The sequence below is a fragment of the Cantharellus anzutake genome (genome assembly GCF_015039405.1).
Source record: "Cantharellus anzutake strain C23 chromosome Unknown EI90scaffold_48, whole genome shotgun sequence".
NCBI lineage: Eukaryota > Fungi > Basidiomycota > Agaricomycetes > Cantharellales > Hydnaceae > Cantharellus > Cantharellus anzutake.
The window spans coordinates 80335-104905 of NW_024066998.1; the positions used below are offsets into that span (position 1 = coordinate 80335).

At 50.1% G+C, this 24571-nt stretch overlaps 7 protein-coding genes across 7 annotated transcripts; 2 read left to right on the forward strand and 5 right to left on the reverse strand.

Moving 5' to 3' along the window:
* Positions 1-149: 149 nt before the first annotated feature.
* EI90DRAFT_3146578 (dihydroxy-acid and 6-phosphogluconate dehydratase) lies at positions 150-3019 on the reverse strand (the record flags this gene model as incomplete). Its single annotated transcript, XM_039065432.1, has 18 exons — positions 150-179; positions 244-401; positions 454-504; positions 566-633; positions 765-884; positions 937-959; positions 1023-1506; positions 1565-1634; positions 1687-1860; positions 1916-2071; positions 2127-2175; positions 2312-2351; positions 2407-2445; positions 2503-2582; positions 2635-2657; positions 2714-2785; positions 2841-2941; positions 2994-3019. 18 exons carry the CDS (start codon positions 3017-3019, stop codon positions 150-152), a joined length of 1764 nt encoding a protein of 587 aa, XP_038912638.1.
* Positions 3020-3656: 637 nt separating this feature from the next.
* On the forward strand, positions 3657-4737 carry EI90DRAFT_1983693 (uncharacterized protein). Its single transcript, XM_039052400.1, has 3 exons — positions 3657-3856; positions 3928-4015; positions 4091-4737. Exons 2-3 carry the CDS (start codon positions 3983-3985, stop codon positions 4550-4552), a joined length of 495 nt encoding a protein of 164 aa, XP_038912639.1. The 5' UTR covers positions 3657-3856; positions 3928-3982; the 3' UTR covers positions 4553-4737.
* Positions 4738-7463: 2726 nt separating this feature from the next.
* On the reverse strand, positions 7464-9301 carry EI90DRAFT_1982515 (uncharacterized protein). The gene is made up of 3 exons (XM_039052399.1): positions 9239-9301; positions 9099-9138; positions 7464-9010 (listed from the first exon to the last, which is right to left on the reverse strand). Exon 3 carries the CDS (start codon positions 8799-8801, stop codon positions 7776-7778), a length of 1026 nt encoding a protein of 341 aa, XP_038912640.1. The 5' UTR covers positions 8802-9010; positions 9099-9138; positions 9239-9301; the 3' UTR covers positions 7464-7775.
* A 1683-nt stretch (positions 9302-10984) lies between these two features.
* On the reverse strand, positions 10985-14258 carry EI90DRAFT_3128176 (DNA topoisomerase; the record flags this gene model as incomplete). Its single annotated transcript, XM_039064065.1, has 11 exons — positions 10985-11601; positions 11656-12010; positions 12066-12244; positions 12294-12485; positions 12543-12769; positions 12821-12957; positions 13010-13091; positions 13153-13626; positions 13685-13863; positions 13916-14101; positions 14169-14258. 11 exons carry the CDS (start codon positions 14256-14258, stop codon positions 10985-10987), a joined length of 2718 nt encoding a protein of 905 aa, XP_038912641.1.
* Positions 14259-14444: 186 nt separating this feature from the next.
* On the forward strand, positions 14445-18325 carry EI90DRAFT_3018764 (uncharacterized protein; the record flags this gene model as incomplete). Its single annotated transcript, XM_039057257.1, has 13 exons — positions 14445-15518; positions 15570-15836; positions 15889-16164; positions 16382-16565; positions 16616-16939; positions 17000-17073; positions 17129-17229; positions 17287-17375; positions 17427-17590; positions 17640-17714; positions 17778-17904; positions 17956-18020; positions 18074-18325. 13 exons carry the CDS (start codon positions 14445-14447, stop codon positions 18323-18325), a joined length of 3072 nt encoding a protein of 1023 aa, XP_038912642.1.
* A 1868-nt stretch (positions 18326-20193) lies between these two features.
* Positions 20194-22119, reverse strand: EI90DRAFT_3291503 (uncharacterized protein; the record flags this gene model as incomplete). The annotated part of the gene is made up of 4 exons (XM_039067282.1): positions 20194-20507; positions 20573-20916; positions 20975-21122; positions 21221-22119. 3 exons carry the CDS (start codon positions 22117-22119, stop codon positions 20590-20592), a joined length of 1374 nt encoding a protein of 457 aa, XP_038912643.1. The 3' UTR covers positions 20194-20507; positions 20573-20589.
* A 1035-nt stretch (positions 22120-23154) lies between these two features.
* Positions 23155-24473, reverse strand: EI90DRAFT_3071192 (uncharacterized protein). The gene has a single exon (XM_039061283.1). The coding sequence runs from the start codon at positions 24226-24228 to the stop codon at positions 23545-23547; it is 684 nt and encodes a 227-aa protein (XP_038912644.1). The 5' UTR covers positions 24229-24473; the 3' UTR covers positions 23155-23544.
* Positions 24474-24571: the final 98 nt, after the last annotated feature.

Consider the following 24571-nt stretch of genomic DNA (forward strand, 5'->3'; position numbering starts at 1 on the left):
CCTTGCTGGCCAAAGCGATATCAGATGTCCCCGCCAAATCGGGTCAAAATGTAGTGTTCTACTGTTACATTGTTGAAGTTCAAACAAATCATGAGTTCCCCTGTTTTTGGGAGAGTGATCCTTTCCCAATCAGGCTTGAAAGCAGAACCTCAATCGCAATATGCACCTTCACTAGCTGGCTGCATTAATCCAATCCTTATCAGAATGCTTTTCCACCCGAATGGTGTGCTATTGGCTACTCACTGCGACGTCGCGGGCGTATCGGAAAAGAACGCCACGCCTAACTTTCAATTCGTTCTTCTTACGGCCTTCCCATGCCTTCTTGCGTGCAGCGGCATCCTCATCAGAGACATGCCAAGTAATGGCGCGAGTCTCCGCATCGACCGTGATCTTGTCACCATCTGAAATTCACATTAATTCGCCAATGAATTTGCAACTTTGAGTCGGTTGTACCTTGTACGAGTGCGATAGGCCCTCCAAGGATGGCTTCAGGAACGACATGACCTGATGCGGAAGGAGGTGAATCAAAACCGCAAGCTGGCGGATCTCCAAGTAAGGAACCAACCAATGATGAATCCACGGCTGGCACCCGAGAACCGTCCGTCCGTGATCAAACATGTGATTTTCCCAGACCTGCTCCCATAATGGCACCAGTAGGGCCTAAAGATTATGCCGATCCGTCAGTCAGATAAGCAGCGTTCCTCGTTCATCATGCTAACCGAGCATCTGGAGAATATAAGTCCGTTAAAGGCTAACATTATCACCGCGGTCGCGGACGTACTTCAGGCATCCCTGGAGCTCCTTTAGGCCCCTGGTAGCGGAAAATTACCACCATTCCGGGCTTAATGTCCCCCCGCTCTAATACTGGATAAAAGTCGGCTTCTCTGGAAGGTGTAATTCTCAGAGTATGCGATTTCAGGACAAATTTCTACGTACACGTCAAAGCATTTTGCCACGCCCTGCATAGACAGTAAAGATTCAGTGGTTGCGCTGTTCAATTAGCTGTGAATAGTCATTCATACCTCAAAGTGTAGCCCTTCCTTCCCGGTTAGCTTCGCTACTGCAGAGCCAGGGCACAAGTTCCCCCTCAAGATTGTTAGATGACCACTCGTCTTGATGGGGTTCTCGAATGGTCGAACAACATTCTGTCCCTCTGGGCCAAACTGCAGAGGCTTCACATCCTTCAAGTTCTCTCTCATTGTCTTGCCTGTCACAGTGATTCGGTCGGGATCAACGAGATGGCCGTACTGTGGATGTTCGATGATGTACTTGAGCAGAGCCGGGATTCCTCCTGCTTTGTGGAGGTCTTCCATTACGTAGGCGCCAGAAGGTTTTAGGTCAGCAAGATACGGAGTACGGTCACGGATGACCTGGAAGTCATCAATAGTAAGTGGCACGTCAGCTGCTCTTGCCATCGCAAGGAGGTGGAGAACGGCGTTAGTGGAGCCGCCAATGATGTTGACGATGGCGATGGCATCCTCAAAAGCCTTGCGAGTCAAGATGTCCCTATATCGGTGTCATCAGGATGTGAACGTCTCATTGCTAGATGCCCCCACGCTCTCACCTGGGCTTGATGTCTTTCGCGAGTAGAATCTTCAAGTACCCCGCCGCCCTCCGACATTCCTCCTTCTTCTCTGTTTAGGCACAATATAGGCAGACTATACTCATCTGAAACTTAGGACGGACCTTCATAGTCAGCGGGAGTACTAGCAGAATAGGGCAACGAGATGCCCAGAACCTCGAGCGCAGAGCTCATGGTGTTGGCAGTGAACATGCCGCCACACGCACCCGATCCGGGGCATGCGTTCCTGACAGCATCGTGACACTGGGCTTCATTGATTATGCCAGTTGAAAACGCCCCTAGAACGTGATGCATTACAACAGTATTTTACCAAGCGAAGTCGGAAATTCGCACCCCATGTTTCGAACATGTCGCCGAGATTAACGGGATCTCCTGCCTTGAGGCCAAGTGGTGGACAATCGATCTGACGGGAACCCGGTTGCATCGTCCCACCATAAACAATGATTGTTGGTCGATTGTGGCGAGCGGCCGCCATCACACACCCGGGCACTAAAGAAGCTTGAGTTGCTTCGCGTAATCATTAGTAAAGAGACTAGATACGAACTGTTCTTGTCACACCCCGGAAGCGAGATGTTGCCATCATAGAATTGGCCCTAAGGACGGATGTGCGTCTATCATCAACCTGGATGTCTGGAGACCGGTGGCCAATAATGTCTCACAAGTGTCACCTTCAAACGTAGTCGTGCTTCAGCCAGAGGTGCTAACTGTGAGAACGTAAATTGCGCTTACAGCTTCGATCGAATCGGCGATCAAGTCACGACTAGGCAGACTAAAGTCCACAAGCTTCACATCAGATCGGGAATTTCTCACGACTGCCAGAGTACCTATAGCGCATTCCCGATGTGCCCATAGTGATCGCATCACTAAACTTGCCTTTCAGACCGGTAGACCCCATCCTGGTTAGTGCAAGGAACACGAACCTGATACCGATAGTATTGAATATGAGCCCAATGAGACCAGCTGCTTCACAGCCCTTTTTGACTTCGTAACCAAGTTTGAGCTTTAAGAGTGGGAACGTTAAACCAAACTTGGAATGGAACATGAGAACCCACTAAATGAGCATTGCACCCGTTTCCTGGCAAAACCGAAGGATTCGTATCACATATTGACATGAAGCCCACTGAAGCGTACCTTCCCACCAGACCGGAGAGATACCGATCTGAGGTTTATCAAAGTCTTCGTCCTTTAAACCAACGCCATAATCTGCACGAAGCAACTGTGAACAGCGAACACGACTGAAAATGATGCTATGGCTAACACATCGCATGTGCTGCAGTAAACATTTTGTTTCCCGTCACCACACGCGATACTTTGTTCAGAATAGGATCGGCTAGGTCGCCATTCTTGGGCACAGAATGACTTGTGGTTGCGTTAGCGTCGAAGAAGCGACAAATACTTGATATGAACGCACATTTCGACGCCTCCCTCGCTGGCCATGTTAGAAAGTTGGAAGGGATAGTGTACGGATTAGAGGTTTGCACGGCCCGTCTGTCCGAAACCAACCAACCGGTTCGTGCATATGACCTGTTATGCAAATGGGGCAAAAGTCGAAAGAACCCAAGAGGTCCCTTGGTCTATCATATGGCGAAACAAAGGAAGCACCAAGCCGAACAGCTAGCACGACTGATATTGCTAACAAAATATCAAGGTCATTTACATAGAAGCCACCTGGGGAAATGTTTGGCATTATGTGTGTCGAGCCAAAATTCGCTTTCATTGCCAAATAAAGCTTCCCCGCGATTTTGGGCGTGCACATCCGACAGGTCGCTCGTCGGGCTGCCAACTTGGCATCGGCGCTCGAACTGCTACCTGGACTAGGCTCCACTAGATGTGGGCACCGATTCAGCCTGTTGTGTCGTTGTACTCTCAGCTGCAAGAGCTATGTCCCCGGATGACATGGGGAGTCATGGGGGTTGCCTGTTCATTGAATAGTCCTCACCACGCGTTATTCCATTATTCGCCCGCTAATTCTTGGAGAAGCTGTCATCGAGGCTGAAACTAGCATCCAGCGTGGTTTGATCAAGCCTCGGCGGCGTCTGCAGTCCTGGTATTGCCCCTTCCCTCCAAGGCCAAAATGTCTGCGACCTTTCTGCATAACGAACATGCTTCTTTCGCGTGCCCAGATAATTATACAGATAGGAAAACTGCAGCCTCAGCGTAATCTCTTGCCTGCTCCTGATATCGCACCGTCATGATGGGTGAAGAGGGTAGGGTAAGTGAGGGCAGTGCGGCACGGCACTCATATTACGAGGCAGCCTCGTGGCCAGGTATCCGGTAATGTTATTCCTCTCTGCTGGTTTTATTCGCCGAAATGTTGCATCAGTCTTGAACCGGATTGTGCTCAGGTGCCTGAACGACCCCCCAAGTCTGTGTCAGACTGAGCAAGCCTGCTAACGTCTCATGGAGCCCTCTGCCCACCGTCCTATATCCTCGGTGCGGGAATCTTGGTCTTCTCCACAGAGCGTTTCGTTGCCTACACTAGTATTTGTCTATCTTTTGCCTTGATAGATAATCCTGAGACTTGAAGGGACCAATGGATGGACCCCTATGCTCTCACTGTTCATGATAGATATGCAACCCTGCCTCCCCGCATGTGGACAGTTACCTACACAGCAGAATAGCCGCATTTCTCCGATAATGCCTGTGTTCGGCGTCAGTATCTCTTCGACGGCGAAATCGTACAATTTGTTTCCGAGGGCGTTCCGACATCTAGCTTTGGTGCTACTAAACTGGCTGGCTCACCAGCGAGGGAATGTCGATCGTCCTGCGTCCTGCGGTGTTAGAGTGCGAACAAGTGTGAGTGTCTGGAACGCAACTCATGGTGCCTGCCCACGTGCTGTGGTGCTAGCGTGCAGCATCCTCCTAATAAGTTTCATACACTGTCATTACATCGTTAAGATCTTGTGGACGTTCAAGGCGAGCACTCGGAATATTGATGCGGGAGTAACGGTGGGAAGAATATATCATTGACGGGGCCAGAGGAGAGCTACGCAGGAGATGAAATGTACTTGGTTGGCCCTGGTCCTTGGTGATGAGCAATATTGGATGCAGTGATGGGGTAGGATCTGCAGTCAGAGATGCGGGGCTACAACGGTAGCAAACTCAAGGTCATCGGCATTGAGCCCCGATTATTCTTTTGATCCGGCATGCTCTCGGACTCCTCAAATTTGTCTCGGGTTCCAAATGGGTCGGTTTTACTGTCGGTGACGACCAAAAAAGCGCATCGTTCATTGCAATCATCAGGTGGGTGAATCCGATGCTAAAATAGAGTAATCGATTCACAGTGATGCAACAGAATCCTGGCTTGGGGTAAAGATTGTGAGCGTGGCACCACTGCAGGACTTTGTCCTGTGTGACTTTATAACCACCGAGAAGGTAGACCATCTTACATAGGACAAAATGTGGGTTAGCATTCACAACGAGTAGGGGCACACAAACCTGTAGGGAAGGCAAAGCAGACATCCCGATGCAATTTGTCATTGGGCATGACTATCATGCATGCTGTGCAGGTGACCATTCAATTGTGCAATATGTCCATATCGTGCTTACGTAGGATGCCAAGCGGCAGCTTTCCTGTATCGACAGTGGTCGTCTACAGTGGTCGTTGCTCTCAGTGGATCGGAAGGAAGAGAAAAAACTAGTTTTTTGGTACCAGGATTGGAACTGCCCTTACACAACCCAACCCCCAAAATACGCGGACCGCTCTGTCATGTCTGTCATCGGCTTCGCGGGCCGGCACCTTTCCGGTGGGTTCTCAAATCTTTGCCTAGCGTGTTACGCGAGCATTCTTGGGTTTCGGCCATTCTTCGCCATTTACATAGCTACCCCCTTGTTGTACCATTCCATCACGAGCCCCTAGCATTTTATGTCATTTCCCTGCACTGCGCTTTCGTTTCTGCCTCTCGCTTTTGCGCGACTTTTGCCCATCAAGCGATCACAATTCTGTGACTGAAGTATGGATGGGGACAAAGGGCTGGAATAATGATATCCAACCCAACCCAACCCAGCAAGTGAGTGTAACTGCCTTGTCCTGCACGCGAGCACCGCATCGGGGACTGTCCACGCTCGCTCCTGACCTAGCCCTCCTTCCCCATATCAGCGTCACATTGCGGGTGTTGTCAGTAATGACTCGTGGAGAAGACAGATGCAGCTTTTGTTCTTCCGACACGCATGATATGATCACCCGCGGATCTCAGGAATTCCGTCGCAGGGGCCTTTCCGCCCGTAGTCAAACACATTGAGGTTGCAACTTGCAGATCAACCCACAAGTATCTTCATTGTTCCTCCTGACCCACGCGAACCCGATCGTGAGGAACAAGAAGCTCCATGGGAGCCGGAGATTCTTCAACATTGTTGCTTTCACCGTTCCACGAAAGAGCCATGGCCGGTTCCGAACGATGAACTATCTCACACTTTATTCAGTTCTCCTCCCCAAGATACACCAATCAATGGCGCCGTCCCAATCAAAAGCAGAAGCACTGGTACAGCTCTAGTATGAGGTACACGGGATCCTGCGCGTGCGTGGAGAGCCATGCGGTGGGAATCGTGACACAGCGGTGAACCCACACCGCTCGTCCCTGGATATGAATGCGACAACAGATCCGTGAAACTCACATCATCCGGCCCAAATGTTTACACAATAAGAAACGATCGATCGTGCCATTGCTGAACGTTGGCATACAGTTTTAATTGGGAGGGGGGGGATTAGTTCATTGCATAATGGCGCCTGTGAGCGCGCGGAACTCAATATCATTCGAAGCCCGTTACAGCCCTTTGCGGTGCTACGGTGAGAAGCACCAACCTCCGGCGTCAATCATTGGACCAGCGTCTATCTGTGCAAGGCCCCTGAGGCACAGGAAGGAGAATTAATTAATTAGGAACTACTCAAGGAACTCACCAAATTGATCACCTGTGAAACCGTTCTGCCCCGACAGGCCACGAAGAAGCGAAACTAACCCCGATCCGAAAACTCAGCCCTGCGGAACAACAGCAACCAGTGGTTGGAATATTGGACTTTGCATGTTTCATGTTTGGCTCCCGATTTCATAAGAGAGTAATCACCTTGAACGTTTTGAGTTGAATAGTTGCAGGCAATTGCTGCCTGAGGATTACCATTGCGGGGAATGATTCCAAATCTACGCACTGCACCACTAGGACATATTGAATATCACTTCCGCTCGTTTGTTCATGTGTACCCAAGGGATTTGGTGAAGAGAGCTAGGAGCGTAGCTGATGTACGAGTATGAGCATTACCGAGTACTTGCGACCTGCAGTTGCAGCGCACACAACATCGATCCATGCGGTCATGGCAGTAGCGTGTATGTGTACATGCGCAGCAGGTATGCGGAACCCTGACCGGGGACCGCAGCTAGTATGAACTTCGAAGCCAAAGCAGTACAATCGGATGAAACAACCAGACACCATAGGAACTGGCAATGGAGATAGAGATGCCCTCCAGAGAAGACGAAATCGACCCTAGATAGCTTCCCTCGTCATTCGTCATCTTAATAATATTGCATACGATGTTTCTGGATCGTGAGGCGCCCTTGTTATATAGCGCAGGTCAATTCGCGCGGGGAAGCATTGAAAAAATGCATAGGTGAGCTATCGAATGTGTACGCTGGGAGAAGCAAACAAACAAGCCAATGGATACACAAGGAGGTTTCAGATCGGTTGATAGAATTGGGAGAACTGAAACCCAAACTGGAACTGGAAGCAGATCAGCAGATGGGGGGTGGAGTGGAACTGAAAACGACTAACTAAAACAAGGGACAGCAAGAGACGAGCAGTCAGGTTCGGTTTTACAGCGAGGAGAGTATGAGGAAGGGAGGAGAGAGGTGCGGTGTAAAGTTGCAAAAGTGTGGGGTATAATATAAGTGAGCTGTAGGGTAATGTGGCAGATAAAAGCTCAGAAGTCAATCGAACAGAAGAGCAGAAAGTGAGTCTAAACCCAATTCCAAACGAAGGCCTTGGTAGTGTGATAAACCAGAAAGCGGGAGACAGAAAAGCAAGGCCATCGTGGGCAAGGGAGGGGAGAGAAAATAAGTGAAAGTCAAGTTTGCCAAAATGTCAATAAACATTTCCAAGATCGTGTTGAGCAATAGCCCGCTTCAGCCGACGCTCAACGTTTCGTTCGTGACGTGATTCGTTCTGCATATGCGCCGCCTTCCATCTTTCAACGAACACCTAGATTTCAAACCTTGGCTGGAACGACCTTGATCGCACTCGCTACGCCGTTCCTAGGGACTCCGAGCATAACTGCCCCGCCAAGTACTCCAACTTTTCCGCACTCATACTCCGTCACGTCACGCCGGCTTTTGTCAATGTAGCATACCGCAGCGGAGTTCCCCTCTTCCTCATCCTCATAATAGCAGCAAGTGTCGTCAACGGGGCTCGACGAGCGTGTTGATGGAACGACCGACGATGGAGAAGTCGCGCTTGTCGAGGAAGAATGCAAAGACAGCTGGGACATCGAGAGAGAAAGAGTACCATAAACGCTGGAGGGGGCACCGGTAGCGCCAGTTCCAGTGGACGAAGTGGAGTTCGTGCGTGAATGAGAAGCGAAGCGTCCAGGGTTGAGGAACTGGGACTGAGGCGCGGTACCGGTGCGGGGAAGATCCATGGTAATGGAGAGGGGTGAGTCTGTGGAGGACGATGCCACGGACGAAGGTCTAGCGCTGACACCGCGCGATGGACGAGAGATGGGGGTCCCAGAACGTGGCGTCTCAGGGAACAGCGAAAGGACGCTGGCCAACCAATTGTCGTCACCGGTCGTTTGTAATCGTCGACCCACTGATGTCGAGGAGACAGTGCCCTTCTCCCACGGAGACGAAACGGTTTTGCGGTTGACAATTCCTTGCCAATAAACCTTGGGCGTGTCTTCACCCACCCGATAGGAGACCATGCCGGGGTCAACACAAATCTCGCATTCCTCACCCCCAGTCAAGAGGTGGACCCACTCCGCAGCGTTTATGCCAGTCGACTGGGCGGCAACACGCAGAGGGCGAGGCGGTTGGGCGGAAGGAGTGAGGCGGAGTGCACGCGAAGAGGCACCCAGAGTGGGGCGTTCAGTGTTCCATGTGGGCGCTAAATGTGCGGAGAGTGAAGACATGAGAACAACATGTAGTGCATCGAGGGTCGACGCAGAGCAGTTGTCCTTCAGGCAGTTGGTGAGAAGTGGGATGGTAGCGTTAATGGCAGAGTTCATCGATGTATCCATGATTGCGTTAGGTGTGAGTGCGAGGAAACGAAGTTTGCTGCCTGTGCAAGAAGCTTTTGAAGGGTGAAGTTGTTCTTAAAAGGGCAAGTGGAGGGCGTTATAAGATATCGACCAGCGAAGAAGGGCGTTGAAAATATCAAATAAGATGAAAAGTGCGAAGAGATAGAGGCTAAGAGGTCCGTTTGGGGCAGTGAGTAGTGGATATTGAACTGTTCGATATGAGGCAATTGCGATGATGATGGAAGGGCTAAGTCAGTTCAGAATGCGCATGCTTTTATAACGAAACTGAAGAGCAACTGACACAGATAGTGTGAAAAAAAGCGTTAAGATAGAACGTCTGTAGAAGAGATGAACGAGATGAACCGAGTGTATTAGCGAATGTGTCGGAAATGCTTTACGCAAAAATGAACAATCGTGGGACTGTCTCGTTCACTCACCAGGGGATGTTGTGTCACGTCAGGGAACCGAGGTTAGTGGAAACCTGGGTAGGCGAGACTGGAGGGTCGTGTATCGGAAGTGAGACGAGTCGGGGTTTTACGAAGATACGAACGAGAAAGACGAAAGGTAGTTGCAAGGGCGGCTATCAAGGTTGAGGGTGCGGGGGACAGCAAGTTATATACGAGAACTAGGGAGCGCAATGTTTCCTAGTCGGGCATAAAGCGGATGGTTGTGTGGATGAGATTGAAGAGGGCGTCTTGAGATGGGTGAAGAACAACAAAAAGGCGAGTGAGCAGGAAAAGATTATGAACAACGACGAGTAGTTCAACACAACACAATCAATGTTTAATTGTCCTCCGCGGATGAGAAAATAACATGTTTCCTCATCGCATATCACTGTCCCTAATCGGGTCTTTCAACAATGCACAAAGGGGCTTCACTCATACCATCTCGGCTCTTATCGGCTATCCCCGGACTCCATCAAGGTTTCCAAATCACAGCCTTCGTTCCCAACCACCGCCAACTCCCAAAAAGGCCTTTGTATTCCCGCTCTAACGACGCCCAAACATCCAGATTGCCAACACAGTTCTAGGTACTTGCACACCAAGGCCTATTCATTCGCAAAGCCAAACCCACGCTTCCCCCGCGACGACGAGGCCCTTCCGCGCTTCATCCCTCCCCGAGACCGAGGCACAGCACTGTTGTTGATGCCGCGGCTCCTGCCCCTGCTTAACCCCCCTCCTTCATTAGGGCATGCTGAACCGAGGTCGCATTCAGTCGCTTGCCATGTGAACGAAGATGACTAGGAAAGCAGCCGACGTACCGTTGCTGCTGTGTCCTGCTTTGTGACATCTAGATTCAACAGTTCATTATTGAAAGCTCATCGTATTCAGCGCAAGTAGAAAGGCAAACGTGCATCCGCCTCCTACGGCTTCTATTCTTGAATTAGAAAGCAGATCGCAACTCACTTGAAGCATGTACCACCACCTCTTCCTCGGGAGCCGCTTATTGATCTCCCACCGCGTGATGCGTGATTAGGAGCACCCGCGCTGCGGCATGCTGTGAAAGGAACGTAACACATGTCGTAAGTCGCCCGCACCAAATAAATCAATACCACTCCTTTCTCTGTCCCCATTCTGCCTGCCAAATGGTCCAAACGCGGACTTACCGTTGCTGAAATGACCTTCTTCTCCGCACTAGAACGTGCATGTAAGTTGTATTGGGAATGTGGTAGAAGTGAGAGTTCAGGAGGCGCCGTTTCAAAGAAAGGGGAGAAACATCAGATAGTGATTATGTTCTTATTGAACGGCTTACCTTGAAGCAGGCCAGAGTTCCGGCTCCGCCGCTTGAAATTCCACTCTTCACTCGTTTACTCGCTCTCGCATCACCATTAGGGCATGCTATATAAATTAGCGGTTAACACAGAGAAGTTCGGGGGGTCGTGTCAGCATCAATTCCAAGGCGCAAGTCAGCAACCCCATTTCCGAAGAGCCGTCAATTGGGTGGATAAAGTTCATTCCAGCGGAGTTGGTAAGTGGAATGCAATATGGTTACATCAAAAGACCCCTATGTGAGCGATTTCTAATCAGCAAGGGAGGGGGCTTCTTGCGTACCTGAGCTCCAATGTCCTTCTTGACCACTTGATAGCGGTTACACGAAGCACGATGTGAGAAAAACCCGAAAGCAGTAAGATTGAGTCAGCTTCTCCAACCAAGTCATCTTCACCTGTATCGCCTTATTATCGGCTAGACGTACCACTTGAAACACTCTTTCCCCGCATCCGTACTACCCCCTCCTGCAGCGGGACCCGAAGAATTTGACGCTGACCCTGGCGTGTGATGATGATCGACATCATTCCCATCAACCCACGCAAAGAACTTGCATTGAGTCCCCTGAGGCTGAGGACACGTCCAGAATTGTTTGCCTTTATTAGGACCCTCCTTGGTCACAGTCCGTTGAACGGCTTCAAGATTGCATTGGCATTTTGGTAGATCACTCTTCGCACCTGAATTAGTTGACTTTTCGAGTTCGCCCGGCGAATGGCAAATGAACCCCCCTTCAGGGACCAGTTGTGGTGATAGAAAGAACCTGCTTACGTGCTGTCGTTTAGAGGCCCCAGTCGCAGTAGATCCGCTGGCGCCGCTCATAGACGATGAGAGACCTTGCGCAGCCCACTCAAAGAATCCGCATTTCTTATCCGTTCCACAGGTCCAAAATTGTCTCCCTTTATTCTCATTATCCTTGGTGACAGTGCGTTCGGCAGCGACGGTGCCACAGTTACAGTTTGGCGGTGTTATGTTCCCAGTGTTTGAGGCGCTTTTAGGTTCTGATCGTGTTCGTCGGTTTGAAGGCGGCGGTGGACCTGTGAACCGGATGGGCTGTAGACCACTTCCACAAAACCCGATGATTAACATACCTGAGTCTTTGTCGTCAGAGGGACCAGGAGGATGACCCCTGTCCGTACCTGATGAGCCCCCGCCTCCACCTCTAGGGAACCCGCGACCGCTCCCTCTACCTCCACCGCGCCCTCCACCGCGTCCTCCCCTGCCACCGCCACCGCCACCGCCGTCCCCCGGTCCGCCGCCAGGATTCCCACCGTTAGCATTAACATGACCCCCTTCTCCACGTATAAACGCAGCGACGGTCTCAGTGACCCTCGCAAAATTGGTTCGTGCACGGAGAAATACTTCCCGGTATTGATCAAGGCTCTGTTGTATCATGTTCTCTTTCGTTCGTCTACTTTCGCACACCTGGACCATCATCTGTTCGGTCTGTCGACGAATAAGTGGCAAGCAGATAGATAATTGATGATAGGGGCATACGAACCTCTCGCCGTAGTTGAGGCTTGGATAAACTTTTGTCAAATCCGATCCTGTTGTATGCTTCCACAAGACCGACACCCAGCTTCGACGGGAGTAAGTATTTTGTTCCTCCAATTTTTTGTTCTAGAACATATTCTCTGTCAATTACGGTCTGAATGTGCTGTGCCATAGTGGCATCAGTCCCTGTGTCATTCATCAGAAATGTGGCAATAGTGCCCCAATAGGCACTCACCAATCCCATTTTTATTCATGAGTGTGACGAGTTGAGCTTCTGTTAAGTAGGGAGGTGCAGATGTCTCGCCTTCCTTGAGTTCGCACACGGTGGGCATGAATTCCTCGCCTTCTCTGTATTCTGGGAGTGCCTTATCGGCCCATTTGTCGTATGGATATACGTCCAGGTAGTTGCGTTCCAGTACCACTAGCCCTATTGTAATGGACAATTAGCGGAGCACACGAAAAGTTTAAATAACACTAAACCCACCAGTGGCACTGAATTCTTCCCCAGCGCATTCCACATCAACTGTGGTCTCAAATCCTCTTGCGTCTTTTGAACAACATGCGAGGAACCGTCGAGTAATATATTCATAGACCCGTTTCTCATCTCCATTGAGATTACCAGCATGAGCGGTCGGATGGATTGGAGGATGCGCATTGTCATTGTTCCTCCCCTTCCGTGGCACCTCGTACCCGGGACCGGGTCCCGCGAGACTACGCGGGAACTGTCTTAGTATGGAGAAGGAAATAAGAGACAGAACGCACTTTGTGGCGAACGTTCCCCAGTTAGGATCCACAGTTTGTTTCTGAATCAATGTGTTGAAGTCAAACTTGTCGTCGTACTGGTCGGTTTCGGTTCTTGGATACGAAAGAAAGCCTCTTTGGTAAAGCGCCTCAGCGATCTGATGTTGAGGTCTCAGATGCTCTTCACTGAACACAGAATCGGATACTCACATCCAAAGTTTTTTTTGGTGAGAGTTTCAAGAGTCGAGATCCCGCTTTCTGCAGCTCTACAGTAGTCAATGGAAATGGTTTGCTAAAGGGAAGCAAAATATCATTGGTGGCCCTCTTGCAAATCTTGACCTTGATATGCATACAATTTTTTCGTTTCTTTCCTTGAAACCTTCACCACATGTGCCATCGGGTCCTCGAGCACCAATTCATACAACATGAATGCCGTCTCGAATTCAAAGAGCCTGTGCCTCTTCCACTTAAACTCTGTGACACCTTCGCCATTAGGGCCCGCCCGTTTAAGGTCCATGTATATGTACCAGAATGTTTCTGGAACGAAGGACTGGACCTGCTCATATCTAGAGACCACGAATCCAAGAGTCGGAAACTGACAGGGTCCTTCGACACAATTCAATTGACCGGACGACTTGCAGCGGGAGAGGTACTTGCCATATGATACAAGTGCCTCGCGCAGTTCAGCAATGTCGTTTTGAAGCGCAACGGTCTGCATGCGAGTGAATGCGGCACCCAGCCTCAAGTCCAGGATTGTTCGTGCTTCAACGGCGTCTGATTGTGCCTGATCAAGTTGAACGGGGTGCTGAGCCGCATGATGTATTTGGCTGCAGATTTCCTGGGAAATAAGTCGGAAGAATGAGAGTACAAACGCGGAGAACTGACGTAGCAATGATCGCGCTGAAACGCGCTCGAACTACTCGAATACCACGGTTCGATCTTTGGCAGATCACTTTGACCTCGTTTCCAATATTCTCTCCTTCCCGATCGCAGTCCGTCCATATCATAAGGATTCCAACATGGCGAGATTCCTGTTTTAGATTTGTTTCAATTGGTTTCGCGTCCTGAGAAACTCGGTCAGATGTGCTTGTCACCTATGCTCGTTCGAAAGCTCACAGCCTGGACTTTGGCTTCGATAGGTACATCGAAAAGTGTGAATGGGTCACATGAGTGCCACTTCCTGTGCGTCTCAGGGAAGTCATAGGACATGATGTGACCCGAAACGGATGTTACGGTATATTGCGAGTTCGTTGGGTGATACGGGAAGTCGAAATTTTTATTGAATTTGCTTGGACCATCGCGCTGAACAGTGGTATGCGGTTGTTGTGGGATCCAATCCAATGCCTGTCGAGGCGTGATGAGAACTCACAGTTGTGAACGTTCCTCCCGACAGGATCTGTGTTATCGACCGAGCTATTGAGGGTTTCTCGGCTACACAGAGCACTTTGTCGGCTGGCATGGCATAGGGTGTTGGTTAGAATAGAAGGACGCGTTATTTAGTGAGAATAAGACGCGAAGTTGCGGCGCCAGAGGTCGTTTCCGCATTTGCTTCTTGTGTTTTGGGCTGTTGACATCGCGCATCCAAACGGCCTTCAGCTTCCAGAACACTTCAAAGCCCCACTGGGGGTCCAGCCTAGCCTAACTTATGGCTAAAGATGTGATACGGAGGGCCCTCAACAACATAGAATTTGAGCCCCCACGGTCATCTACTCCTTCAAGTAAAGCGAAGGGCCCCGGAAGCACATCCGCCAAACACGGAAACTCCACGTTCTCATCTGCTGCTTCATCAATCACTCCGCTTCCTGAACTTACCCCAGAGCAGATTGATATTATTGACGCGATAATCAAGCGCGCACCCGAGAATACGACGACATTTTTAGCTGTCTACAAAGCGTACGAAGAAGTCCTGGAACAACGGGGTATAGAGTCTACGCCTGATGTAAACTACTACAAAATCCTACTTCAAATTGGTGTCATCAAGGCGCAGTACTGGAAAGACCGGTGGCGCATAGCGAAAGAAATGCTCGGAAGTCGTTCAATGGGCGAACACTCATATTCTGTTGCTGCACCCAACAGTCAGGGGTCGTCATTCCTCTCGGACTCACTTATCTCGCACTCAGAACCCCATCCAGCTATTTCTGGCACACCCGGTGTCAGGACTTCCCGGAAATCCGTTTACCACACTCCTAGACCTGTTACATCTATGTCTGCTCCTCTGTTCCAATACAGAGCGAGCACCCCTACTAAAAGCGACAAATTTTCAGGGGGCTCGACTCCATTAACAGCACCTAGCGTTTTAAAGCCTTCTAGGAATGCTCCTTTAAAGCTCTCACCCCTCATTGCAGGGGATGTGGAGAGCGATGTGTCATACCGCGCTCATGCACCACAAAGTAATCACGCCTCCGAAGAGGATGACTCCCACAATGTCCCAGGCCCTTCACGTCCTTTCAATCCCAGGCCTGTCTCAATGGATGCTATCCCACGGCAGCATTCGAACAGCTTACTTGCCACAAAACCCTTTCAGGATCGCCCAACATCCTCCAAAGGACGTTTGGAGCAACAGCCCAGCCTCCCCCTCGTCGGTACGGCCGAGAAAGGCGCCAACGGGCATGATTTTTGGGAGGTTGAAGAAATGGAACAAACTGCGGATGACTTCCGACAGGAGTTGCTGCTGCGCCACTGTCTGCATATATGGCGTGATGGATCTCGATGGATCTCGGTACGTCATCATAGTCCCGTATCGCACTTTTATATTGCTCACTCCCACCAGACTACTCTGGAACAAGTTTCGAATGCTAGGGATCACATCCTGCTGAAGTCCTGTTTCCATGAGTGGTTGGACACTCAGCGTCGCAGGGCCGACTTGGAGGGTCGAGTTAGCCGTATAAATGATATCCGAATTTTACGTGTTGCGGTCAGGTCCTGGCACGAAGCTCTCGAGGAGAAAAAGAGACGCGAATTTCGAGAAGGAGTGCGTCGGAGGTTTATCCTCATTCGAAACAGCGTGGATTCTAGGATTAAGCGCGAGGTGTTGAAAGTAAGTACCACCATATCCTGCTTCGATGGAATGCATTAAACCATTCTCAAAGAAATGGCTCTTATCTTTTCGGTATCTCCGCATGGAAGCTCTGCTGGAGACGAACCTTCAACGACGCATGCTGCTGATGTGGCGGAATAGGTTTGTGGATCTCAGACGTTTTGAGCAGGCCGCTGGCGAGTTCCAGGAAGAGAGTAGACGATTCACAATTGCAAGGATTATAGACCTATGGAAGCGGAAAGTGGAGCTGAGGCATGCGGAGAGCCTTGTTTCTGCAGTAATTGCGCGGCGGACGACAGGCCGTGCCCTGGAAATATGGTTGCGGACTGTGTGAGCACCACCAAAGCCGACACAGCGGACGGGATGAACGTTTGACCTCAACATCGTACAGGAAACTCAGACGACTGGCGCACCAATTCGAATCCAAGCATCTGATTGCAAGGTCTCTGTCGAAATGGAGAGCCAAGTTTCGGGAGATTCAGGCAAGCTATTATCTTCGTAGTTCTTGCGCCTTCCTGATGTGAAGCATTTCTCGCTGTCGTTAGAATTTGAGTCGCAAAGTCAGTATCCAAGTCCGCCGCCAAAATGGTCTGCTTCTCCGGGCTGTATTTCGAGTTTGGGTCGCCAAAGAACGCGGGGCGCTCCTCGTCCGCATTCGACAGACCCGTTTAGTGCTTCATGCTTTACGGACTTGGCATGAAAAGTGCCGTTGTATTAAGCGTTTGAATGGTAAGCAATAAACTCCTAATCGTATGATCGCATTCAAAGATCTGGAACAGCCAATGCCACAGCATTCCTGGAATCCCGCAGTCTCCTCTTGTTCAAAGAGGCGTATCATCATTGGCATTCCAGACTCGTCGCGCTCAATGCTTCTTTGGCTTCCGCTCAAGTTTACTACACTCATCACTTGATGGTTCGAAAGCTGCACACATGGCGTGCGCAACGCAAATTTGAACTCAGGCGAGTGAAGCAGGCTAGAATCGCCAGGAGGTGGTTTATTAAACGGGCCTGTTGGAGCAAATGGAGAGGCGCCCTTGAAGAAAAGAACAGGGGAAGACGGCTGCAAACCTGGAATCAGGGTCTCCTCAGGCGACTTTTCATCGGTATGTGGATTTTGCTACTCGTGGACCTGCGTTGTTGATATCCACAATTGATGTACGCAGAATGGCAAGATATTGCTGCTCAAAAGCGCCGAAATAACACGTTATCCGCTCATATTGAAGATGGGATCGCTACAGTACGTGAAGTCACGCTCGAATGGCAATTCATTCCAACCCTTACCTGGCACACAGCGGATACAACGACAAACTCTGCACCACTGGATGCGCCGTGTCATAGACTTTCGTGAGCGCGCATTGCGCGTGCAGCAAATCGAAGAAGTTCGTCTCCGACGGTATGTGCATGTGATAATACGTTTTGTTGAGTCGTTAAGCCGTTGCTCATTGCGCAGGGTCGCCTTTTCCAAATGGGTTGACATGCTTGCTCGGCATAGCGATGATGTCGCGTTGATGCAGAGTTTCCGTGACGTGAAGACCGAAGGTACTGGTGGGTAACATACGGCTATGATCTGAACTGAGATGTGCTCCCCAGAGTTCTTGCGAAGAGCCCTCCTCCACTGGATTCAAGCTGCTCAGAAATCCATGAATCGTCGGGAACGCCTGGAACGGAAGCAAGACGAGATGAAGCTTTCCTTGATGTCAGCCGCATGGGATCGATGGAGAGACCGCTTTCTCGAAGAGAAGCTCCATTCTATTGTACGTATGCTCGATTCTCTGGTGATATGGTATCTTAACTTCTGTGCAGGAGTTTGACGTTGGTCGTCAAATGGAATCCAATTTACTATTCAGAGCCTTTAGACTCTGGGAGAGCAAAACCCGAGTGGGTACTATGCCTGCACGGCACGCTGTTTTGTGTCTGACGTTTCCGTGATCGCTTCGTCAGTCTATACCCGCCATCCGCCTCCATGCCACCTGCATGAAAAGGAAAGCTCTCAACAAATGGCACAAGGCTCTCCCAAGAGCTCGCCTGGAACACAGAGCCAGAGAGAGTGAGCGAGGGACTGCTCTCCGTAAGCGATTGTTTAGGGATCGTGTGAGCCTTCTTATCTTCTCTCCCTCAGGTCGTGCATTCCAGCGGTGGCAAGGTGCCTACCGGGCAAAGATGACTTTGAAAGCTGTCGCGTATGTGTTTTTATTCTGACCACATTGTCGTTGTTTCGCTGACGATACGAATATCAGCCGAGCACGCTACCTACGACTTCCGACGTCAAATTCTTCACCACGGACGTCACTGCTAACCCGCCCAATGGGATCTCGACTGCTTCCGGGCTCAGCAGTCAAACCCCGACCTTTCGCTATCGCACCAACTCCTGTGACTTCCCAACCAACCATCACAGCCTCCTCACCGTCCGATCTACGAGACACTGGACAGAATCGATCTCCAAGCCCTTCCAGGACCAGAAACCCCATTCCCATATTCTTGGAGTCTAGGAGCATCGTCAAGTCCAGAACAAACAGTAGCATAACACCAAGCATGAAGGATAGGTCAAAATCGGCAGAGAATTACAGAAGACCCCATTTTAATGTCGCCCCGACCGATGATGGGACAAATCGGGATGCGGCATCAGTGGAGGGTTCATCAGTTGCTCAGACGCCTTTCCCGCCAAGGAGGAAAAGCTTGCTTCAGCGACCTATGCCCTCTTCAGCCCCTGGTAGCATTACAGGTGACGCCGAAGAAACCCGCTCCCGTCCAAAAGAAAAAGTGTTAGATATTGTTCCATCGACAAAAGTGGCAACTACCGCCAGGTCCCGCTCTACTCAACCCCCCTCAACCGTTCCCAAAGCAAAAACAAAGACTGGAATGCTTGAAGCTAAGGACATTCCTGCCAGACCAACATCAGGAATTTTTGGCAGACGGGCAAGATCGAGCGTTGAAAAGATGATCGGGTAGCCTTCAGGCCAGGTCGAAAACCTTGAATTTTGACTTATTCATGTTTATTGTCTCCACACAATTCATTTCAATGGATCCCATGCGGGATCATCACTTGTGTCAATTTGCCCGAGGGAACTATAGATGCGTGTGCGGACCGCCCAAAATTAGGGTAGGTGCATGTTCTTGGGCCTGGCGACGGAGTATTAGCGCTCCCGGACCTATGGCAACTGATTGATTTGTTCAAGCTTGACTTAACGGCGGCCAACGACAAGTGATTGACTTCACCGTCATCTCGTACTTAGCCTCTGGGGTGCTTGAAGACGGTTCCGCCAAATTCTTGGTGACGCTCTGGAGCCATTGGACTACGATGCATGTAGGGGTCCAAACCAGCAGTGGGGCTGTCCCCATGTCGTGTTGGAACTTCATTAGAGGGCAACACAAATTCTCCAGGCTCATACATAATTACCTTGTTTCATGCATGAGGCATGGTTATAGTCATCTGCCCTTTCAGACTTGTGACTACTACAAGCTCTTTGAACAAATGCGCGGAACACTACCACCATGTCCAGCAACTCGTGCCCGAAGCAAGCCGTCAGGCAGCCCACACAGCCCCATGTTCTTTGGTGAGCTATTACATGTAGTGTTGACCAGACATTCTGTTAGTTAAGAGCAATGAACGCATCCGGGATCCCGATGTCGACGGGAATATCGTTGGTGCGAGTACGTCTGCCTGTTACTATAACGCTTTGTCTTTACGTACGTCCCAGCTAATTGCGCTCGAGTTCGAGCCGACATCAGCTGGGCTGGGAATACATCACCGAGACACTGACACCAGTGGACGCGCAGTTGATCGTCTTGAGAAAATTCATACTTAACCCACTCCTCCGGCGCGCGCGGCCCGGTTTAGAGCTGACAGGTGCTGACATCATTGTGTCATTGATCACCACGCCCGATTACAAGTTGGTGATTGATGACCAGTTGCGCGCCCGGTAATTCCCCACGAACACAAATACGGCATGCACATGTTTCGGCACAGCAGGCTGTTTGGCCCGGGGGATGTCATGGGCTACGCCATGGCACGGGAACTGAACCGAGCCAAGGATGCAATTGCTTTCCCTTCTCCCTCTTCCTCCAAAAATTCTAATCTTCATCGTTGCACTCTACCAAAGCCACTCAGGTCATAGCTCCTGAAAATACACTGTCCCCCCATTCCCACTGGTTCTGCCAGCCAAAGCTAGCCATGCCTTTGTCAACCGAAATGTTCTTAGTCCAATGCAACTGTGAACACCCGAATTTCGTCGGGAACTGAGGTCATGAATGCCTATATCGATAGCACCTATGCACTCCATTATAACGTAGCAGTACCCCCGAAACAAAACGAGCTTACGTCGGTTGTTAGAGCAAATACCAGACAAACATCACACACGACGTGATCGGCGGGAAGGTACGCACGTGTGCGACTGAAATCAGTACTAACACTCGCTGAGTAAAGCATTGGGAACGCCGGTATGTACATAGAGCACATGCGAAAACAGCATTGATGTGGTAACAAGGTAACCTGAATTCAAGTCGAAGGAATGGATGGCCTGGTTGGGTTTAGGCCGGAAGGCTAAATAGGAACGGGGGTAGCGGAATTTTGGACTCGCTCATTACTGTTGAACACCTGGTCGATGCGAACAGCCCAACACACAAGGTGGAGCTGTGCGAGCACTCGGGCGAGCTTTCCTCGAATAAGAGTTGCTGGATATGATAAGAGTGAACACATTTATCCCAAGCGTTCATTCGATGAGCATTAATGTACGTACCGCTCAAAGCACTGTCTTCAATCAGTCAGCTCCAACTCTCGCACCCGGCTTCGAACCCAATCCACATCATCATCAAACATGAAGCGTGGTACAGTTAATTTTTGAAGCGGTCTTGACTCTGCCTGACGGCCTTCCAAGCGAGCTTTGATCAGAAGCTGAATATCAACTATGCCTTCAAGATGTTGTTTACGATCCCTCGGAACTGAAATGGCGAGGTCCGTGAGGCTTGGAAGATTGTCAAGCTCCATAGGGGACGAATGAGGCCATAATCTTTTGAGGGCATAAGATAAAGTTTTCATCCCACCCTCCAAGGTAATGGCCTTGATCGTCGGCGTGTCTACTATCTATGGGGGACATGAGGCAGTGTAGTGGCAAAGGAGAGGTTGTTGGGTGTTGACTTACAAAATTCTTCACCATACCCAGGTGCACAGGCGGTTTCAAATTACCAACACTGGTGACGTCGGAAATATCCCAATTGTCATTTATGATGTCATCATTCTTGTCCCACCAACACCGGAAACTGAGTGTAAAATATTGGAGACCGGGCATCCTGTAACAGGCAAAAAGAAATGCAGTATCGGGGTCTAGAGGGCAAAGAGAAAAGTATGGAGAGACGGGATTAGTCTTTCCCAGTCCCGACAGGTGGACACTTCGTCCAAGGTTACATCGTCCAAGGCCAATTCCTGAATATTTTCGCAGGCATCGATGAAGTCCATAAACTCTCGGCAACTGACGTCAACACCATAGAGAGTGAGAGTAACGAGGGTTTCTAGCTGAGTAGTAGACAATGGAATGAAGATGTTTTCAAGAAACAGGTGGCGGAGCGATGAAAGTTTTGTCAGAGCATCCCCATAAGCACTGGGATCGTCCACAGTGTAAGGTGCAAACAGAGTCAGTCGTTCAATAGACTCGCGTGATACACCCCTCATCTCCCAAAAATCACCGCAAAACGCTGCATCCATATCATCTTCTCGCTCCAATGGCAAAGATAGAGCGGTTATCCGGTCCCGGACATCAGCGCTTTTCAGTCCCACCATCCTTTCATGCATATCACGTCGTCTTCGCTCATGGATTTCTAAAGGGAGGCCTCGAGAATAGCGGGCATACGGTGCATAGGAACAATGGCCACAGAGTTCCATTTGTACGATGGTCCAGATTCGAGGATACGATTGAGCCGCGTGTCTCCATGCCGAGCAGACTTGACTAAGGGTGATAGGAGAAGGAAGATACTTGCAATAGGTGTCTTCTTTTCGTTGAACGGCATACCGGAAGATTCGTTGCAAAATTTCCATAGGAAGGGCAGCCACAGGTTGAAGGAAGTTGCGAAGTGTGGTACGTCGGCGTCGTAAAGCACGTTCGACTGTGGTGATCTTCTGAGAAAATTCATAAATGGATTCGTAATCTGCATCCATGCGTTTCAGGGCATCCTCGATTGCCTTTCGGGATGAATTACGGGCTGTGGGGTTGTACGACCGATAGACTGGTGCAGCAGCGCAGATTTCATAATCGAGAACATATCGCTGCAACGCGTCAGCGTCATTGGACATGCGATGAAGTAGAGCAGTGAGCATTTGGGTAGCACTCTAGGAGCAAATATATCGCAGGGATTTTGATGTCGGATCCCGGAGGCAACCAAATCGCGCGGGCAGGTCAGCCTCCATTTTAGAATAGAACACCATTCGATTCAGTTCTCAGCCACACGTCTTGGGAAAGGCAGCGAAGCAGAGTACGACAGCCTCAAGCTCAAGGGTCTAAAGTTCGCGAGGAAAACGCGGGTAATATAGCAAAAGCTTATGAACCATTTCCACTTATTTTACGCCACGAGCCCACAGCGATGCTACCAACTCAGAGGATCACAACTCCACCAGATCATTACAGACAATCCCAGAATCTATGGTGCTAGGAGACTTTCAGCAACACAATCTTGAACTTGCTGCACTGGTCTGCTTGTGAGCTCACGCTGTTCTTGCAACGAACCAATAGGTCCGAAAATGATAAAGGTCCTGTCGTCCTGGGGGCGTGCGTCTACAATGGTTCTTGGGCAGCCTGCGGGAAAAATGGCACAGGCCTATCTTACGCTCTCCAAAGATTATAGCCTCATCCATCCCCGCTCGAACATAGCAACCTTCCTGCCCTCACGGACATCGCCATTTCTGTTTGGAAGATCCCAGGACATAATCAATGTTCGACTCCTGATCAAAGCCCACTTGGACGCCCTCAGGCGGCTTCAGAGATTAACAGCGCCACGCTTCATACTTGAGATTGGGTTCGAAGCCGGTAGCAGGGTTCGACACTGACCGATTGGTGACGATAATCAGAGCGGTACGTGCTATAAATTCTTTGCATCAATGCGTCGGACAAACATTGTTCACCCTTCTCCTCTGCCGCCATGTCCAGCAAGTCGGTTCCGAGGCAGATGGCCCACTTAGCTCTCTCTTTTCGCGGGCCACCGACTTAGAGTTGACCCGACATTTTACTAGTGGGATCCCCATGTGTTTAATCTCTGCCTCAACTCAGCCCAACCATCAGTCCTTTCCTTTGGCCCGAATATCATTCCATGTAATTACTTCAGGTTGGCTTGGGCTCCATACTTGACAAGAAACCATGGTTTCCCTAAGTAAAACACCGACGGTGCGGAATCTGAGCGCAATAACCCAAGTTTTTTCCACGGAGCAAAATGCTACAGGCAAAATACCAGGATTTAGGAAGAACCTTAGGGCTGCGCAGTGTTGTTTTTGGAAGGACAGCGGAGATGTGTATAATGTTATCTAGAAGATGTTGCTCGACTCAGGAAGGAAGGTGGTGAACAAAATGATGTTTCAGGCTCGCGAAACTACTGGAGGAACAATGGCGGAGTGGTTTGGAGAAAATTCGTTGCAAGGATGGATAGGCAACTAAATCAGCGGGACAGGATACGTATTTAACCATTTGCATCGCAAGGAACAAGAATTGTATGTAGGTTAATCGATCCGTTAAACGATCATTTCCCCATCATCCGAGTTTTGGCGTTTGCGCTTGCCGAGAGAGTCCAGCCGAGCATCAGTAGCAATGAGTGACTTTGATGCAGTAGGGAATTGAGCCGTCAAAGCTTCGATCTTCTGCTTAACTTGGCAGAGTTCTTCGATTAGCATGGCGACATCAGTAGGATTCTCCTCGACTGGCTCGGGCTCTGTCTGGATACAAGCATCCTCCATGAACCGTGTGACCACACCCATTCGAATAGATGTGTGAGAAGAAGTTTTTTTGACCGTTTGCAGCTCCGAGTCAGAACACTCGTTAAAGCTCGAGATCTTTGTCACCTTCGGGTCCATTTTGGGAAGTGTAACATCGATCTCAGCCAAAGCCTGCCGAGTCTTTTGAAGCCCAGCCTCAGCAACTGCCACGTCGATCCTGTGTGGCAGCAATTCACGACGAGTACCAGGATCCGACCGCTGCTCGGTTGACGGATGTTTTTGACTTGGCTGCCCAAATTCTGATGCGATGAACGGCATTTCCATCGGTGGTCGCATACAACCGGTATTTGACTTTGACGATGATGTTCTCGCATGTGCTGTGGTAGAGGCGGAGGCACTGTCCTCTGACACAGTAGAAGATATTCCAACTCGTGGAGGACAGTCTTTATTTGGTTCATGGAGGCGGGGCGTGGCGGTTGACATCTCTACTGATGGTCGTATATTAGTAGTTAACTTCGCAGAGGCGGATGACGTGGTGGGTGGCCAGAGTGTGCTCCGAGTTGAGGAAGCTGAATTGACCGATATATCGTCAGTGGCGGGACAATGCTTGGAAGCATTATCCTGGGTTGCAGAAGATTCTTCCAAGGGTCCGCACAGTGCCAGTGGGGATTCTATGACAGGAAGAATTAGCACAGCTAGGAAGCAGAGGGCGCTGCTCACTTGGATTGAGCTTTAGGATACCATAGGAGGCAAGAACTTTCTCGAGAGATAGAGGGATATGATAAAACGGTAAAAGACCGGCCGCGGATTTATTGGTCCTTGCCGC

Coding starts and splice junctions, on each gene's coding strand:
- EI90DRAFT_1982515 (XM_039052399.1), bottom strand. CDS start 8,801: ATGGATACATCGATGAACTCTGCCATTAACGCTACCATCCCACTTCTC.
- EI90DRAFT_3071192 (XM_039061283.1), bottom strand. CDS start 24,228: ATGTCAACCGCCACGCCCCGCCTCCATGAACCAAATAAAGACTGTCCT.
- EI90DRAFT_1983693 (XM_039052400.1), top strand. CDS start 3,983: ATGGAGCCCTCTGCCCACCGTCCTATATCCTCG. Junction 4,016..4,090: donor CCCACCGTCCTATATCCTCG/GTGCGGGAATCT, acceptor TTGCCTTGATAG/ATAATCCTGAGACTTGAAGG.